At 44.0% G+C, this 20,001-nt stretch overlaps 3 protein-coding genes across 3 annotated transcripts; 2 read left to right on the forward strand and 1 right to left on the reverse strand.

Annotated features, from left to right (window-relative positions):
* Positions 1 to 2,810: 2,810 nt before the first annotated feature.
* Positions 2,811 to 9,980, reverse strand: LOC115004569 (lethal(3)malignant brain tumor-like protein 2). The gene is given in 17 exon segments (XM_029426230.1): positions 2,811 to 3,445; positions 3,447 to 3,574; positions 3,643 to 3,801; positions 3,891 to 3,956; positions 4,498 to 4,732; positions 4,837 to 4,919; positions 4,999 to 5,146; positions 6,120 to 6,224; positions 6,465 to 6,535; positions 6,699 to 6,945; positions 7,035 to 7,123; positions 7,847 to 7,981; positions 8,069 to 8,186; positions 8,372 to 8,451; positions 8,759 to 8,834; positions 9,707 to 9,728; positions 9,931 to 9,980. Coding segments are annotated over 17 exon segments (1,980 nt in total). The 3' UTR covers positions 2,811 to 3,277.
* A 5,475-nt stretch (positions 9,981 to 15,455) lies between these two features.
* LOC115004570 (protein NLRC3-like) lies at positions 15,456 to 17,617 on the forward strand. Its single transcript, XM_029426231.1, has 3 exons — positions 15,456 to 15,505; positions 15,732 to 15,832; positions 15,963 to 17,617. Exons 1-3 carry the CDS (start codon positions 15,456 to 15,458, stop codon positions 17,615 to 17,617), a joined length of 1,806 nt encoding a protein of 601 aa, XP_029282091.1.
* LOC115004566 (ribonuclease inhibitor-like) lies at positions 17,613 to 19,314 on the forward strand. Its single transcript, XM_029426229.1, has 2 exons — positions 17,613 to 17,808; positions 18,966 to 19,314. Exons 1-2 carry the CDS (start codon positions 17,696 to 17,698, stop codon positions 19,141 to 19,143), a joined length of 291 nt encoding a protein of 96 aa, XP_029282089.1. The 5' UTR covers positions 17,613 to 17,695; the 3' UTR covers positions 19,144 to 19,314.
* The last annotated feature ends 687 nt before the right edge of the window (positions 19,315 to 20,001 follow it).

Below are 20,001 nucleotides of genomic sequence, written 5' to 3' on the forward strand. Positions count from 1 at the left end.
GTCTGCCTCGCCCCCTGATTGTTTTCACCTGTTCCCACTCACCTCTTGTATAAATTGTCCTGTCTCCCCTTGTCGTGTGTCAGTTCATCTTGTCATATCCTTGTGAGATCATGTGCAACTACCAGTGTTCCATGAAGTGTGCTTTTCAGAGAAATTTGTATATCCTCCTTGTGAGCGTTTTGAGTTGTTATTTTGTTGTTTTTTGGAAGTAAAGTTTTGGTTTATTCTACACTTTACCCTTGTGTCTGGAGTCGTGCAATTGAGTCTTCCTTCCCTGTGTCTGAGGCGTAACAGAACGAACTGACCAGAATGGACTCAGCCGACTCCAAAGGACTTCGGGACGCCCTATCACTCCAGGGCGTAAAGATCCATCAGCAGGATAATCAGCTGCTAGCCGTCAGTCGAGGACTCCAGGGAGTAGTAGGCAGTCAAACGACTTTCCAAGCCGCTGTTTCCTCGGAAATACACCTCCTGACGAAACAGATGCAACAGTTCCTTACTCACCTACCGACTGCTTCCCCGGTGACATCACCTGCTGTAGATTCCTCTCCTCCTGTACCAGTTCCTGCTGTCTTCTCGCCACTGCGTCTGGCTCTCCCGGAGAGATTTTCCGGAGATGCCGGCAATTGTAGGACCTTTATCGTCCAGTGCGACCCACACTTCAGACACAATCCGGCAGCATTTTCTTCGGACCAAGCGAAAGTAACCTTTATGGTGTCCCATTTGACTGAGAGAGCTGCAGCCTGGGCTACTGCTGAATGGGCCAGAGACTCTGTAGTTTGCCACTTGCTGTCCGAGTTCACGGACACCTTAAGACGCATTTTTGACCACGCATCACCGGCTGGGGAAGCCTCCCAAAGACAGATGAGTATTCAACAGCGCAATCGACAGGTGGTCGAGGGTTAGCGAAGCGGTTACGATTAAAGAGCGTTCCGTTAGCAAGGCCTATTAACGGCAGCGCCTTAGACGGCCGCCTGCTGTTTAAAGTCACCCACTGCACGGAGCCCATTCAAATCACCGTGAATGGAGACCACACGGAAGAGATGCCATTTCATTTATTTGACTCTGCCCTGCACCCTGTGATTCTGGGTTTTCCGTGGTTAAAGAGGCATAGTCCTCACATAGACTGGTGTGTGGGAAAGGTTAAGGCCTGGGGAAAGAATTGTAACACTACTTGTCGTTCCCCACCCATCACTCAGTTACCTGAGGTAAATTATGTAAGTGCAGGGAATTCTCCTGACCTAGTAAGAGTACCGCCCTGCTACCATGATTTAAGAGAGGTTTTTAATAAAACCAAAGCCATGTCGCTACCCCCTCACCGACCCTTCGACTGCCCTATTGACCTGCTGCCGGGGGCGCCCATTCCGAGAGGGCGATTATATTCCATCTCGGGGCCAGAAAGAGCAGCGATGGACGAATACATTTCTTCCTCGCTCAAAGCGGGGATCATTCGTCCCTCCTCCTCACCTGCCGGAGCGGGGTTTTTCTTTGTGGATAAGAAAGATGGGTCGCTGAGACCATGCATCAACTATAGCCCACTAAATGACATCACAGTAAAAAAACGTTACCCTTTGCCACTCATCTCCTCTGCCTTTGAACTACTTCAGTCAGCTAAAGTGTTCACCAAGTTGGAGACTTCTTCTCAACATGACTGTAAGATGGTAGAAAGAGATCATCAGTGACACACACACACACACTCCTGCTTAACACTCCAGCTGTATAGTGTCACTGTGAAGTCATAGTGAGGTCATAATGAGGTCATAATGAGGTTGATGAGGTCATAGTGAGGTCATAATGAGGTCATCATGAGGTTGATGAGGTCATAATGAGGTCATCATGAGGTTGATGAGGTCATAATGAGGTCATAATGAGGTTGATGAGGTCATAATGAGGTTGATGAGGTCATAATGAGGTTGGTGAGGTCATAATGAGGTTGAGGTCATAGTGAGGTTGATGAGGTCATAGTGAGGTCATAATGAGGTTGAAGAGGTCATGAGGTCATAGTGAGGTCATGAGGTTGATGAGGTCATAATGAGGTTGATGAGGTCATAGTGAGGTCATAATGAGGTCATAATGAGGTTGATGAGGTCATAATGAGGTCATAATGAGGTCATGAGGTTGGTGAGGTCATAATGAGGTTGAGGTCATAGTGAGGTTGATGAGGTCATAGTGAGGTCATAATGAGGTTGATGCGGTCATAGTGAGGTTGATGAGGTCATAATGAGGTTGATGAGGTCATAGTGAGGTCATGAGGTTGATGAGGTCATAATGAGGTCATAAGAACAGGAAGCAGAATTCCCACTTTTATCAATGAACTCATGATTTGTTTGATTATCAATAAAGTTTTAATCACTTGTATCACCCGCCCCATAGTTCCAAGTCATTCCATAGAAATAAACTAATTTGTAAGAGTAATTTATTTGTTTTAAAGGAAAACATAAAGTTCAATAAATATGGAGACTAAAGATTTTCAGTAATTCTGTAAATAAAAATATTTCTTTGGGTTTATAATGATCAGTTATTTTACAAGAAATAAATCAACTTGAAAGAAATTGTTTATGATTTTGTCTTTATTTCTCTTATATTTGTACCTTTGCAGGAAATCAGACTAAAATAAAGAGTCTTGATTTTACGAGCAGCGATGCTTTCCAACATTGCGTATGTGCATCTTACACAGAATTAAGATGTCCTTTATCTTTACTCTGCAGTAAAGTGTATCTTTGAACAATGCATCATTTTTCTTCTTTGCATCTAACAGACATTGTGTTTTTATCCAGTAAATATTTCAAACACTGATCATTACACACACAGTACGTTAATTATTTAATGTTGAAAAGCATGAAACAGTAAATCACAATTCACAGAAGATGAAAACATTATAACATTCGACAGGAAACCGTCTCTGCTCACCCGAGTTAAATAATAAAACATATTCACAAACACAGGCTGTGTTACAGCAGCTCCTACTCACCGCTGAGTAGTTTCTACTTTATCATATTTACATATAGTAGAAGTTATTGGTAGCGGCGGAGTCCGCCATTCCTGCTCTCGTTAGTTTGTGTGACCTTTGGGTTTTAAAGTGACAATAACACAAACTAACCAGCAGCACTAACTAGCTCTGTGAGCTAAAATGAGTGTTTTTGTCAATGGAGTCTGGTGGTTTTGAAGAGAGCAAAGATGACTGCTTTAGGGTGACGCAGGGAAATGTTCTAAATATAGCGCACATTTAAACAAAATCCATTGTCTCTCTGTTCATCCACCTTTTCCTCTTCAGTCTTTAGACGCCTCCATCCCTGCAGCCTCTCCTCTCGTGTCCTGCTCTCTGAAACCTCGGGCACGGCACCGTCTCCTCAGTGGCTCCCTCCTCACACTCTTCACTTCTTCCTGCTGTAGTTTCACTCCGCTCCGTCTTTGCATGAGCTGCTCTTTCCAAGCTGTGGTGCCTGTTGTAGTCCGGACTTACTCTTCTCTCCGCCCTCCTCCCGTGTAAAGACACCCAGAGGGACTGGTGGAGGATCAGTGGGCGTCTCCATCTCCATCTCCACCTCCTCCACTTTCACCTGCACTGCAAAGACTACAGACAGACATACGTCAGCAAATTGGCAAAATGATCTCACGAAAATGAGAAGTGTGTCCACTTACTCTCCTGCTCCTCGGGCTCAGGTTTGGGCTGGATGAGAGGCACTCTTGGAGGAAGGCTGAGGTCCTCCGGCCCTGAAGGAGCGTCAGTGACCTCCGCCTGCTGACCAGCATCTTCTTCAGCTTGATCCTGAGAGAGCCTCTTCTTTCCAGGCTTCTTTTCTACAGAAAACACAACGAGGAGGTGGAAGAACAGTTATACAACCATCAGATGCAGGAAAACACTAAATATGAGAGCAAACAAAACATACTTCTTTTCCGATGCGCAAGGGTTTTGTATTTCTTGCTCTGTCCCGTCTGGTTTTCCATTAAATTGACTGGAAACAGAACGAAACACGAGTCAGACACATCGACACAAACAGCTTTAATCCCCAGTTAAACCTCCGTCTGGGACGTGAAAGAGACAAACGTGACACTTTTCTGCCTCATTTGGTCTTTAATTCCTCCAATTATCTAAAATGCAGTTGAATCAGAGTTTAAATGCCTCTTGTAAAGACTTAAATCAGATTCAACCGGTTTAGATGATGGCTTAAAGGAATGCTTCTCCCCAAAATGATCATTTGTATTTCATTGGCTCACCTTGTGCCGGCACGCCACTCGTCCGTTGGAGCTTCAGAGTTTTAAATAGTGTGTGAAGTACACGACTTGATAAATGAGACTTGGATTATACTGCACGAGTTGTGTGCGAGTTTGTCGACGGACGTTTGGATATAGTTTACCAGTTACTTCAAGTCATCAAGACGCTCCCCGTGGAGGCGTGTGAGAAAAACAAGAAATGATCCTTCTGGGGGTGAAGTATTCCTTTAATATGAGCTCTCAACACACGAGGGGATGGACGCTGCTAAATCAGGCGTTTACCGAGTCCTGGAGGCGGCTGCAGCTGGTAGCCCATGAGGTCGCACCAGCCGGCGGGGTAGATGTCCGGGGACTGGTGGTCGATCCACTGGTCAAAATCATCCTCCCAGCCGTCGAAGTGGATGAGCAGCAGGCGGCCCACGCAGCGCTTCACGGTGGCCACGCACACCAGGCCCGGCTCCATCAAGTCCACCGCCTCCAGCTTCACGTTGGGGGAGAAGCCGTGACCCGAGAAGTCCTGAAGAGAAAGACAAAGCGGGTTCGTCTGCTTGATATATGAACGGTCTTGATCACATTATGTTGCTCAGAGACGCCACTCTGGGTTTGGACTTCCTGTCTTACGGTGTTTAACAGGCGTGTCGGTGCAGCTTTAGCTTCGGTGTCCTTCAGGTATTTGTCCCAGGTGAAGGTTTGAGAGTCGTAACCTGCAGAGACACAAACATTAAGTATCGTCAGCACTGAACCACTGTCTCCTGCCTCTGAATCATTGTTGTGTATATCTACCTTGAGGTACGGTGAGAGCGATGTTGTTCTTCTTACAGAAGTCCACGGGAAGGATGGCATGGGACGAGGCGTGGTAACAGAACCAGTCGGAGCCGTTGTTGGATACGGCGCCATCGATTCCCACCATCAGGTATCCATCTAACAGCACCTGGGAGGAGAGGAGGAGGGAAGTTAGAGAAACACTCGCTGTAGGATTAACCCTTTTATTTAATGCATATGGCAGACGTTCAGTTCAACCTCAGCTCCTCTAATAAGTCAACAATAACCTGTGCAACATAAAATCATGTATTCTTTTATATCAGGCTTCACATCTGGAGCTCTGGCTTCAAAATTGTAGTTTTGACTATTTTCCTCCAGATTGAGACATTTTCTCATGTTTGTCCTGAAAACATGATTTTTTTCTTGCACAAAAAATTAAAAAGCATCAAAATCAATGTTGTTCATTATTAACATAACCCAGACTGAGAAAATAAATCCACTTTAGCATTAAGTATAAAGAAAATAATTACATTTGACTGTTCTTTAACCCATAACAGTTGCATTATGTTAACAGACTGGAAAATTAATTAATATTTAGTAGTTATGATCAGGACTGATACAAATATGACTTATTCTAATAATAATATTAATTAATAATATAAAAATTAATTAATAATTTTAATTAATACTATTAATATTAATTAATACTAATTAATATATTAATTAATATTAATATTAAATAATATTAATTATTAATATTATTTATTCATATTATTCATATTAATTAATAATATTAATATAGTCGAATTGTAGTATTTTATAGCAGTTTTATGAAGGGGACATTCTTGTCCTTTAAGGTAATAAATGGGAGTTTCTTTCTTTTTAAAATATATATATAATTTGTTTAAATCTGACAAAAAATAAGAACTTCATCAGACTGTAAAAAAAGAAAATTGTGGTGCTTTTCTTTTCTTCTTTAAATAAAAGACCACAGAGGCATTATGTAAACAATTCTGAGAATGAAAGCACAAGGGTTAAAGAACGGTAATATAATAACCAGCTCATTTATCAGATCACACACACACACACACACACACACACACACACACACACACACACACACCCAATGACAGCGGTCTTACCTTGTGTACCGCGGCCACACAGATGCTCCCGAGGTTAAGAGGGTCGATGGCCTCCAGCTTCATTCCTTCCTCAAAGAAACCCCCCTCCATGTAAACGAACCTGGGCTGCAGATCAGTCGTCGTTAAGAGACTTCACATAGTGAGTGCAGAATGCTGTCACAGACATGGCTGAAAATGCACAAATACTGTGGAAGTATCAAACTCCATCGACGGGGAAATACACACAGAAACAACAACGAGAGCGCAGAAGTGAACGACCCGACAAACACGGACCAATCACAGCAGACTGGGCTTTGTCGGGATGGGGGCTTAAAGAGACAGTACGAATAAAGAATACTTCCTTACCTTTTTAAAGAGCAGGAACGAACTGTCATAGTTCCCCCTCCAGACCTTGGCAGCGGTCCCTCCACTGTTTGCTATCATTTAAAAAAGAAATATCTTTAGTTCACAACAAGCGTGACATGTGTGCGTCTAGAGGTCTTACACAATACAACCATGTTCTCGTGTCGTTTCTTCTGTCTCCGTCTCTGTTGCACGCCATTACTCCTACGTTTGGGGAAAACTAAACGCAACACCTACCAGGTGCTTTGATGGCGTGACCCACTTTGGTGGACCAGCCGATCTGGTGCAGGAGGGGACTCCACATGTGGCACCAGAAATCAGAGATGGTGTTGACGGCGGCGTCGCTTTGGTCTTCGTACACCAGCCGCAGGCGGCCACCGACGATCGAGTCGATGGCGGCCATGCGGGTCTGACTCACGTGTTTGGGGTCCACGACCTCCACGCGCATGCCGATTCTGAACGAGGTCCGCATGCTCTCCGCCAACTGGGGAGAAGGAGGAAGGCAAGAGATGAAGTCATTCAGTGAAACTAAATAGTTCTCTTCACATGTGCAAAGCAGAGCGTCAGTTTTACCTTCAGGTAGAAGTCAACAGGGAGGGTGTTGGCCCCCACCAGCTTTTTCATCAGGTATTCTTTCCAATCTGGGATGTTCTGCTTCACATCTATGGACACATCATTTCTCAAGTCACAACATTGTTGACATAGCAAAGCATGACATATTTAAAGTCTTCGTTATCGGCGGTATTAATCCTGATGACATGTTAACGTCCTCTGTGCTTCATGCAGGCGAGCAGCGTTCAAGCAAATGCTTCTTGACACATTTCACCAGCTGGGGCTTTGTTTTCACTGCAACACGTAAATCCTGCACTTCTATGGAAACGGTACAATCATGGCTAGAAGTATGGAGAACTCAGAACTGTGTTTTGTTCAGTAAAACAGTTATAATGCCACAAAGCAACAGAGTTTCTGTGTCGTGTCTGTTGGTCTCCAGTCGTTGATGTTTCCCAGCTGCGCTGAGGAGCTCAGAGTTTCATGTTTTTTACAGGATATATTAAATTCAAACATTTGATTTTTGGCAACATTCTAATTGAGACATTTAGAATAAAGTGATTTCGGTGAAATGTCACTTTTTAATCTTAGATTTTGTTATTTTTACCGACACACGTCTTCGTCGCACGTGACTCGTTCAAGGACCGTCGGAAATTTGAAACCCGCCGATAATTTCTGTTTTTGCAGTTTCTGGCTTTGATAAACGGTTTAATTTAAGCGATTCTTAAAAGAAAACTGGCTTTTTTAAACCCGCCGGCTGGTTGTGGACTTCAGAGAGTTCAATAACACGTCTCCAGGTAACACTGAACCAATGTGGTTCGAGGGTGAATCCTCACCTTGCGGTGGCACCAGCAGCTTGCTCGTCATGGCGCAACATCCAATCGGGTTCAGCTCCCCCGAGACGAGGCTGCACCAAAAATCTCGGCTGCTGTCGTGTTCAAAGCCTTCGTACCTCAACAGAGCTTTGTATCCTGCAGACGAGAGGAGGGAAGAGCTGCGTTACTGTTGATGCTCCTGCAAAAGATGTATATTCATGATCAGAAAACACAGAGACACACCTGCAATCTGGATGACACTTGCGATCCAGTAGACTTTACTGGGCAGGACTGCGTTTGTGTTCAGGACCTCCACTTTCATCCCCATTAAGATGTCGTCCCACTGGGCACACAGGGGCGCCTGCAGGAGGGAGGTCACCAGGGTGAGGTGCACACTTATTATAGACAACGCTCACTTTGCAAAGTATTCATTCTTTTTTATACTCCATGTTGGATTAGGTGTTAATACGTGCGTGCAAGTGTTTTTCCTTTAGACATTTTATAATCTGAGAGAAAACATAGTTTCTAATGATTATTGGGACTCACATGTCTGAAGCAGGACACCGATGCAGCCAGAGCGCTTTCCTTCTCCAAGTAGGCGCCCCATTCAAAACCTGCAGCCGATGCTACACAACGGGAAGAACAGAGGCGTCATTCACATTCAATCAAAAGGTTTAGAGAGAGACGTTCGTGCACATGTACTGTATGCAGCTGCTGATGCTCCCAAACAAGCAACAAGCACCAATTCAAGCTGTGAGACAAATGAAGAGTTCACACCTGACTTCAGATTGTGTCTCAAATGCTTCCATTAAGCTTCACATCTGTTTTTGTTCTGCAATTAAGTAATTAGATTCCCTGTGTGTGTGTGTGTGTGTGTGTGTGTGTGTGTGTGTGTGTGTGTGTGTGTGTGTGTGTGTGTGTGTGTGTTCTCACCATCCAGTACTATTGGGGCTGGAGGAGCTTTGTTCACCTTGTTGAGCACTGTGGCTTTTTTTGACGGGGGCTTTCCCTGCAGAGAGAAACACAAAGAAAGTTTGAGCAGAGTCGTCTCATCGTCCTCATGTTTTTGGCCACTTCCCCACTCGCAGCAGCTTGGAGCAGATTTAGCCACATGGCTGTTTAAACTGTTGGCATGAACCGCAGGCGAGGAGAGAAACGAGTCTGCGGTCAAAAGGTGGAAACTTCATAGAGAATTGGACAAATTTCAGTGACATGTTCCCGATATGTGAAGAGAAGAGTGGCAAAGGAACGACTGTCAGTGGTAAATAACTTTGTGCACCTCATGGGCTGCAACTCACGGTTATTTTCTTTATTGATTAATGAGCATTAAACCGATTTATTGTTTGGTCCAGATGCCAGATGTGTTTGTTTGTCAGTCCGAGACCCAAAGATATTCACTTTAATATGATATAAAACAGAGAGAAGCAAGACATCTCCATATTTGAGACATTTGTGCATAAAAAATTACTGATTAATGAGCAAAATAGTTGCCAGTTATTGTTCTGTTGACTCATCGTTGCAGCTGTTCAGATAAATAATGAATCTAAATAAATCTAAAAACCCTCGTACACAGCTGTGATCTCATATTAAGCTTGTTGCTTTTTCAGTTTTTACATTAATTAGTGTTTTACTTTATCCTTATTTGTATTTATACTTTTGGTATTATTGTGTGGTTTGTACCCTTAATGAAATATATAATTACTTTCATCCTGGTGTGGTTTGTACTGTTACCTGTCCTCTCCTGTTGCTGCCATGACACCTGCATATCCCTCTGGGGATTAATAAAGGTTTATCTTTAAAGAAGATATGTTATGGATGCATAATATCCCAATCTCTTCAAATGTACTAGTGCACGAAAGTGTCTCGCCTTCACGCGCTCACCAGCTGAGTGACCCCCGAGGTTCTTACGTTTGGCGACGCAGCACGTGTCCACGCAACACTTGTGCACCATTTGTTTTAGCTGTTTTAATACAATCCGTTAACCAACGCGTGGAAACAGTCAGACACGCCCGCTGACAGCCTCTCGGGTCGGGGGAGGATTTCAAGTCCAGCGCGGTCCTCCTCCTCCTCCTCCTCCTCCTCATCTTCTTCTTCTTCTTCGTCACCTTTTTCTCCGGCGGTCGGTGGACAGATTTATGTGAACTACTGCCACCATGTGTTCGTAGATGATAAGTTATGGAAATATAAATACATTTTAAATGCTCAACATCAACGTCTCTTGGTGTATTTTTATGGCTAGTTATTATTTTTAATATAAGATGGAAATGAAATGTGGCATTAGGAAAACAAAAGTCCCTGAAATCAATAAATAAAAAGGTGGAATAAGAGACTTCAGGTTATGGCGGCTCACTAGGAAGACGCAACTATCAGTGCTCCGACAATTTCTGTCTTAAATCCTAATTTTACCCACGTTTTATGTCAACCCATCGTTTCTATTCGGAAAAGACGGTTAAATGCCGGCTGCAGCAGGGAAATCAGCTAAAGGACGACCAAAAGCACTTCAGTCTAAGATAAAACAGCATCCAAGCTACACGTGGAAGCTAAAGAAAGTTATGCTAGCGCTAGCATTGCGCCAGCCATGACCTCTGTTGAGACGGGCGAGGCCGGGCGGTGGGAAGCAGGCTCGGAGGAAATCCTGATCGCCAGAGGCTCTCTAAAGTCGGACTTTCCCACAAGACTTGATGGCATGCTAACAGCAATAGAGGGGATGAGGAAGGAGATACGGGGATGCTCAGAACGAATGTTAGAGGCTGAAGTAAGAATCTCATCTACCGAGGACGACGTGAGCTCCCTGCAAGATAAAGTGAACACGCGTGAAGCTAAAAACACGAAGCTACAGGATAAAGTTGAAGACTTGGAGGCAAGATCCAGGTTATCTAATTTGAGAGTGGTGGACTTGCCAGAAGATGCTGAACGAGGGGATGCCCTCTCTGCCACCTTCACTGCTGTGTGGGTGGAGAGGAGGATCTGGAACGGAACCTTGCCACCGTTTGGACTGGTTGAAATGAGTGGAGTGGTGTAGATGCAGGTGATGATGAACTGATGTCACCTGTTTCCTTATGTCAGAGAGAGTGGAGGAAAGGTTACTGCAGTAGGTTAGCATGTTATGTTCACAAGTGTCTGTGGACGGTGCTAGTTGTCTTTGATGATCCACACCAATGTGGGAAGGTACTGCAAACAACAATCTAGGTATGAACTTAGTTGAGAAACGGCATGGTAAACCTTCGTTGGAATGCCCCAGAGAGATATTATCTCACAGAGTAAAGCTTTGAGCTGCTTACGAGCCTGTCGTCAAACACAGGCATAATCATAGTATGACATGAAGATGACGTTAATATTGGCCTTTCCTCTGGATATTGCATATTGTGTACATGTCCTCACCACTCTTCTTTTGTACATTTAGGTGTACATGTGAAAACTGTAAAATTATGGAAACAATTGAAGAGCTGCTGCCAAGAAAAGGATGTCATGGAGGAACTCAATGAATATGAGGGACATGGTGCAAACACAACCTGCAGAACAGGTCACCCAGGATTCAAATCAAAGTGTCTGGATGTTTGGGTGTTGCAGACAGCCTACCACAGGTATGTGAAGAGGGACAGACAACGAGCAGGTGATGAGCCACGTAATGAGGAAGTTACTTGTGTAATGTGTAGAGCTCAGAAACTGTGATGTATTTATGGGGAGTCGAATGGTCCCTCTGGCACAGTCACAGAATACACAGATAAATAAGGTGGAAGTGATTACCATTGACATGTATTATCTGGTATGTTACAGAATGTATCACTATGTGGCATACCGCCGGTGAGAGTCTGCCGGGGAATACTTGGTAAGAACCACAGAATGCCATCATGTGCCATTCAAAAGATCTGTGCTACGTTTTTTTTGTGCTAAGAGTTCAGTAACACACTCTGCAAAAAATATGTTTTATAATCAAGCATTATATATAGTATGTATGTGTGTGTATATATATATTTTAATATATTATGATGCTGACCTTTGGAACAACCAACCTGGATTGGAACTTGCAGTCCAGCTGACCTGACACGTGGTCGCCTGCATGGACTTGTGGTGTGTCCGTGGAGGGGGATCCGTCTGCACAGCACTTTCTTTCTGACATGTCTGAAATGTACAAAACACAACTTTACTAATAAATCTTTCAAACCAGCTTGAACCTGTATTGCATGTTTATACATGTCTGCGTAAAGAACATATCTAATAACATTCATAATAAAAGATGTGGTTGAAGTGATTGAGAGAGCAATGATATCAAATTAAACAAATATATGAATTATGTACATGCATGTGGTGATTGTATGTTTAACACGTCATGTGCAGGTCTACTGGTACTACAACATGTACAGATGACGTACAGTCTGTATACTTACTGCTGTACACACAGCTCCCTCCCCAGTGTGGACGTCCAATAGATGGTCGCTGATCATACAGGATCATACGGCTGTAACGCAGACCAACACTGGGGGCAGCTGTAACGCAGACCAACACTGGGGGCAACTGTAACGCAGACCAACACTGGGGGCAACTGTAACGCAGACCAACACTGGGGGCAGCTGTAACGCAGACCAACACTGGCGGCAGCTGTAACGCAGACCAACACTGGCGGCAGCTGTAACGCAGACCAACACTGGCGGCAGCTGTAACGCAGACCAACACTGGGGCAGCTGTAACGCAGACCAACACTGGGGGCGGCTGTAACGCAGACCAACACTGGGGGCAGCTGTAACGCAGACCAACACTGGCGGCAGCTGTAACGCAGACCAACACTGGCGGCGGCTGTAACACACACCAACACTGGGGGCAGCTGTAACACAGACCAACACTGGCGGCAGCTGTAACGCAGACCAACACTGGCGGCAGCTGTAACGCAGACCAACACTGGGGGCAGCTGTAACGCAGACCAACACTGGCGGCGGCTGTAACGCACACCAACACTGGGGGCAGCTGTAACACAACCAACACTGGGGGCAGCTGTAACACAGACCAACACTGGCGGCAGCTGTAACGCAGACCAACACTGGCGGCGGCTGTAACGCAGACCAACACTGGGGGCGGCTGTAACGCAGACCAACACTGGGGGCGGCTGTAACGCAGACCAACACTGGGGGCAGCTGTAACGCAGACCAACACTGGGGGCAGCTGTAACGCAGACCAACACTGGGGGCAGCTGTAACGCAGACCAACACTGGCGGCAGCTGTAACGCAGACGTTATTTGTTCCATTGAAACAGGCCATCACTTCTCAAAATAAAACCTCACTACATTTGTCACGAGTCGCTTTTGACAATAAAAATCGCCAAAAGATTTATAAGATTTAACGAGAAAGTCGCCAAATTGTCAACACTGTACATATCCAACACATCTCTGAAGTCTTAGATACAATTATATTATAATATATTATATTATAATATAATATATTATAATAGAAGTTTCACTTGATGTTTGTGAAGTTAAAGAATATATTAGACTTAAACTATAACTTTTAAACACTGGAAACTAATAACTTTCTAACTTTATGGTGAACTGTTTAAAGAAGAAGAATGTAAGTGTTTCTCATTATAATGACATATTACATGTTGTCAGTGTTGTCTTAGTGCAGAGCTTCTTTTTGGGTGTTCCGCTCATTTCTTCACTTTCTCCCGACCTGTTGCATTTAAATCCCCCGTCTCTCTGTCGCTCTGTGTATCTGGCCTGTACCACTACACGCGCTGTCTTTGGAGCGTCTGCCCCCCTTCCTTCTTTCACATAATGGTATGATCCTAGTCTGTCCTGACATGTGATTGACTGCATGGTGTGCCCATCAAAATAATGTCCCGCCCCGGGGCACAGGTGGGTCCAGGCTCAGTGTTACAGGTGCACTGGCCCCTCCCCAAACTGTCACTGACAGACGCCGTTTTCTCGTCGACAGAGCCGCAGCAGCAGAACAGGGTGAGTGTTAACAGCAGCTCTGCTGGGGTTTTACACATTCATTCTTTAGTGTGTCCTGCTGTGTGTCTCTAACAAGCAGAGTCCTGGAGTCCAATGTGATGAAATGTTTGTGAGCATCATCGCTACATGTCACACAGCAGCACAGTCCAGATGGAGAGCAGCCTCACAACCCGTCACCCTCCGGATCAATGCTTGTTCTTTCTCCAACCAGTCAACACTAAACTTCTTCTTCTTGCTTTTTACCTTCTAAAAGTTCAAATTAACTTTGTGTCCGTTTCGGGGCGGAACTCCCGGAAGTAGTTTCAAAATAAAAGCCGTGCTCCTGTAAACAAGGTGTCCGGTGCTGACAGTGACTCCGGGTTGATAGCAGACATGCGCAGAGTGTGTTGACATCTGAGCAGGAAGAAGTTTCTGCCTTTTCCCTCCAGAGACACAGTTTATACTGCAGTTTGTACCGGAACACAGATCACATGAAACTCAAGTGCTCCACTCTAAACCTTTGTGTTTTATTGTTTATTTACCAGCTCGTTAAAACATGTAACTGTAGATATTGTTGAGGAAAGAGTTGAAGAAATCGGAGCTTGAATGTCGAATCAATACAGAAAACTTGTAGTTAAATCGATATATTTATTAATATGATAAGTCAAGCATGGAACATATTCTCAGCTGAGAGACGTTCCTGTTTTGCGGCCTCTCTCCCTGCTCCGCAGAAAAACGTCCCGCCTCTCGGTTACATCAGTTTTTCTATCGTTTCCGGTCTTTGACGTCTGACGTCATCACGTCACATCATACGGGGTATTCGAACGACTCTGCCAGGGGGGCGCGCTCATATTATGCATTCACAATATCCCAATTATCCCTGATATGATGAGACAGTTCTGAGTGAGTTGAGCTTTATTTAATATATATAGTACCTAACATTTCTTCACATTATCTATGTAAATACGTGTTTCAGTTATTACACAAGATAATACATTTATTAGTTAATTATATCACAATATAAACAACACAAGCACAAACTACTTTATCATTTAGTAGAAATACATTTATTTTCAGTTATTTCTCCGTTTACTTTGATCACGGATACAATTCAATCCAGAGAGTCGGAGAGTCTGTCTGTCAGCAAGGAACACTTTTTACATTTACACTTTTATTTCTGCTCATTTCCGTTCAGTCACGTGAGGCTGATGATTCCTGAGCTTCTGCTTTGATAGGAGTTATATATTCTCTACTTTACCTGAAGCATTTAGCCTCATCAATCATCTCCAGCGTTCAAAAGACACCACCATCATCATCTGGTTATTAAATAATGGATCCACAATCAGAATATCAATAAGTACTTTTACTGAAGTACTGCACTTGAGTAAATGTCCTTTATACTTGTACTGCACTACATCTCAGAGGGAAACATTGTTCTGCTCTCAGTTCTTCCTGTCAGTTAAACATGTATCTCCAGATGATGTTTGTGATGAACTGAAGGATGAAGTTTCCTTTAGGAGAAGATTCTTCTGCTTCAGATAAATAATACTTTATACTGTGTGTGTGTGTGTGTGTGTGTGTGTGTGTGTGTGTGTGTGTGTACAGTAACTCTCAGACTGGAGAAGATGAATGATTTAACAGATGAGGAGGAGGACGGCTCAGTGTCTGCAGTCCCCAGCTGTCTGTCTGTGAAGAGTGACTGGTCTATGCCCCAACCTCTAACCTTCTGTAATGAACCTGGACCCTCAGACACAAAGTAAGAGTCTGTTTCTTCTGTAAACTGACCTGAAGAGGATTCAGTTTTTATGTTCTCTTATAATCTACTGTTGTATGATAACATAAGCCCAGTAGAGTACAGTAAAGAAACACAGTAGACAACTGGGACTAAACTGTTATCATGTTGGAGACATAGGTTGTACCAATCAGTGAACATCAGCCAGCACTATTGTGATGTGTTATAAAGAACGTGTTCATCTCCACAGAAAGAAGAGCAAAACTCCTGTTTCTGTGGAGGAGCAGCGGTCCAGCTGTGCTTTGTGTCAGGACGTCCTGAAGGATCCAGTCTCTACCAGCTGTGCACACAGTAAGACTGTACATCTGTCTGCTGCTGTCTTCATGTCTGAAAACAGGATTCTTCCTGCTTCATTTGTTTGTACAGCACATTATGATCTGTTATATATATTTATTAATCTCACATGTGTCTTCTCTTTCAGCAGATAGAGGTCTGCAGGAGGTTTTAGATGAACATAGGATCAGTCTGAAGAGGAGATGTGAACGTGTGACTGAAGGAAGTGAAGAAACAGTGAGTAAAACCCTCCTCAACAGGATCTACACTGAGCTCTACATCACAGAGGGACTGAGTGAAGAGGTTAATACTCAACATGAGGTGAAGCAGCTTGAGACAGCTTCCAAGAAAAAGACCCTCCGTGACGCTCCAATCAAGTGCCACGACATCTTTAAAGCCTCACCTGACCAACAGGTACACATCAGAGTCGCTCTGACGGTCGGCGTCGCTGGCGTTGGAAAAACCTTCTCAGTGCAGAAGTTCACTCTGGACTGGGCAGAGGGTTTGGAAAACCAAGATGTCAGTCTGCTGATTCCGCTTTCCTTCAGGGAGCTGAACTTGATCAAAGCTGAGCAGTACAGTCTTCTCAGGCTGCTCCATGTTTTCCATCCAACCTTACAGAAGGTCACAGCAGAGACGCTCGCTGTCTGTAGCGTTTTGTTCATCTTTGACGGCCTGGATGAAAGCAGACCTTCACTGGATTTCCACAACAATGAGGTTGTGTCTGATGTCACACAGCAGTCATCAGTCAACGTGCTGTTGACAAACCTCATCAGCGGGAATCTGCTTCCCTCGGCTCTCGTCTGGATAACTTCCCGACCTGCAGCAACCAATCAGATCCCTCCTGCACGTGTGGACAGGGTAACAGAAGTACGAGGCTTCACTGACGTCCAGAAGGAGGAGTACTTCAGGAGGAGATTCAGTGATGAAGAACGGTCCGGCAGAATCATCTCTCACATCAAGACATCCAGGAGCCTCCACATCATGTGTCTGATCCCCGTCTTCTGCTGGATCACTGCTACAGTTCTGGACCACATGTTGACTACAGACCAGAGAGGAGAGCTGCCCCAGACCCTCACTGACATGTACTCACACTTCCTGCTGGTTCAGACCAAGAGGAAGAAGCAGAAGTATGATGAGGGCCATGAGACGAGTCCACGGGAGCTGACGAAGGCTGACGGGAAACTTCTTCTGAAGCTGGGGAGGCTGGCGTTTGAACATCTGGAGAAAGGAAACATCATGTTCTACCAAGAAGACCTGGAGCAGTGTGGTCTTGATGCCACGGAGGCCTTGGTGTACTCAGGAGTTTGTACAGAGATCTTCAAAAGAGAGAGTGTGATCTTCCAGAAAACAGTCTACTGCTTTGTTCATCTGAGCATTCAGGAGTTTCTGGCTGCAGTCTACCTGTTCCACTGTTACAGCAAGAGGAACACAGAGGTACTGAAGGACTTCCTGGGGAGTGACTGGGAGAATGACTCATCCCTGGATGTCTTCCTGTCTGAAGCCATGAAGAAATCCCTCACAAGTAAGAATGGCCACCTGGACCTGTTTGTCCGCTTTCTCCACGGCCTCTCTCTGGAGTCCAACCAGAGACTCTTAGGAGGCCTGCTGGGTCAGACAGACAACAGTCCAGAAATGATCCAGAGAGCCATCAACACCCTGAAGGAGATGAGGAGTGAAGATACCTCTGCTGACAGAATCATCAACACCCTGAAGGAGATGAGCAGTAAAGATACCTCTGCTGACAGAAGCATCAACATCTTCCACTGTCTGACAGAGATGAAGGACCACTCAGTACATTAGGAGATCCAAGAGTTCCTGCAGTCAGAGAACAGATCACAGAAGAAACTCTCTGAGATCCAGTGCTCAGCTCTGGCTCACATGCTGCAGATGTCAGAGGAGGTTCTGGATGAGTTGGACCTGGAGAAGTACAACACGTCAGAGGAGGGACGACGGAGACTGATTCCAGCTGTGAGGAACTGCAGAAAGGCTGTGTAAGTCCAGATGTGATTAACTTTATAAATCAGAGTAGATTAGAAGTTTAGTTCTTCAAATATACACGAGAAAATTCATTTTATTGAATAAATATATCCACTTTTTACTTCATTATTTAGTTTCAGATGTTCTTGAGCTGTTTCAAACGCTGTGAGAGCAAAACAAGTGTTTTCAGCTTCTATCTGTGAAGTTCATGAACACATTTCTATTTATTTGTAATAATTGTTACACTTGACAGTTTCTTCCTCTCATTACATTCCTTTGGGGGATGGAGGCGACATGCAGACCTTGTCAAACTAAAGACTTTAGAGGTGCTCGAGGTTTCATCACATTTTACAGTTCTGAGTGAATGCAGAGAAGTTGTTGTTACATTCTAGCAGTTTCTTCATCATTACATCAGACACACAGGTAATACCTGAGTCTTTATATTAACATTTATTTCTGTACATCTCTGATACTTTCAATGATTTGTTTCCTTTCTGTTGCGTTTGTCAACAGTCAGTGACAGCAGAAGGTAGCTAGCAGAGACAGACCTAGGATCAGATCACACTGACACACTGTGGACATTATGGAAGCCTCAATGTAACTGCAGCACTACTCTCTCCCTTCATCTGCAACATTAAACACACATTACAAGTCTGCAGGTGATAAGTGATGAGAGTTATTGTTTCATGTCAAACACAGTGAGATCAGATGAACCACTGATGTCACAGCGGCTTGTCCTGCCTCGTGTTCTGAAGATGCCAGAGCAGAGACAGGGGAGTTCAGACGCAGTTACAACACACAAAGAATTCCTTACGCCGTTTATAATCCAACAACACTAAAGAACATCTAAATATAACTGGGAAACTGCAGATGTGTGTAAGAATCACTTTAGATTACCTGCTCATGAATCCATCGTGCTCTTTGCTGCCGTCCTCGCCCCGGATTCCATTTGTAACTTCTCCCCCTTTCATGTAGGCCTCAATCTTTCTAATAGAGGTTCAGTATCCTGTGGGCATCTCCCGAGTATCCTGGGGGGGGGGACAATGCATATATTAAACTCAGTAAAGATATTAAAATGTCTAACAGCAAATGTTTTGTCATCAAATGCATGAAATAAATGAATGTTTCCTCTTTCATAATAACACATTTTGTAATATATGTGTCCTGACAGACTTTATGGATGTTACATCTCAGAGACTGAATGTGAAGTCGTGGCCTCAGCTCTGAAGTCCAACCCCTCCCACCTGAGAGAGCTGAGTATAACACCACTGAAGGATTCAGTGAAGCCGCTGTGTGCTGGACTGCAGAGTCCAAACTGTAGACTGGAGACGCTGAGGTCAGTTCACTGACTGTAGCTCGTGTAGTAAATATAATTGGCACAATTTGCAGACAGGTGAAGACGTTGTAATTATTATTATTGTCTTCTTTATTTTTCAAATGTCTGAATATTGTGGAGAATGACGTAAAGTAGAGAAAGTAAATGTTTGACGGGACAGTTGTTGAGCTTCCACAGACTCACATTGTGCTCCATGAGTCAGTGAAGAAGATGTCAGTACTGAGGTGTGTGAGAGATATGAAGGAGGTTGTTAAACATCTGATGACAGAGAGAAACAGGCTGCAGAGACTTTGAGCTTTGATTACCAACACATTTGTATCATTGCTGACAGTGACCTCTAAACTTCTTCAGCTCTGAACAGATTATTAAACCTTAATAATAATAATAATAATAATAATAATAATAAGCTTTATTTGTAGAGCACCTTTCATACAAGAACTACAGCCCAAAGTGCTTCACAGCAGAAACATCAAACTTAGTAGAAGATGAGACAGAGCATTTACAGCACAATAATCACAGTGTTGATGTAAATGAGTGTGAAGTCAATTAAAATAATATAAATAACAGAATTAAAATAGTATAAATAACACTGGAGATCATGCCTAGTATCTGTATCTGTGCCGTACTTAACGACCTCCTGAAACCACGTTCATCACCATTCTTGTAGATGTTTGAAAGGATCAGAGCCACATGTTGAAAGCATGAGATCCACAATGGGCCCCTGTGGCCCTTCAGCTGGTTTACTCCCTTTGCTACACATTCTTCAGAGTCTTCCCGTTTCATAAACAAACCCCACTTTGTTAAGTTTTATGAAATCTATCGGTTAAAGACAGTTTTTCTCCAACAATATTCTTTAATCTTTCACTTTTCC

Source organism: Cottoperca gobio, unplaced genomic scaffold, assembly GCF_900634415.1.
Source record: "Cottoperca gobio unplaced genomic scaffold, fCotGob3.1 fCotGob3_137arrow_ctg1, whole genome shotgun sequence".
NCBI lineage: Eukaryota > Metazoa > Chordata > Actinopteri > Perciformes > Bovichtidae > Cottoperca > Cottoperca gobio.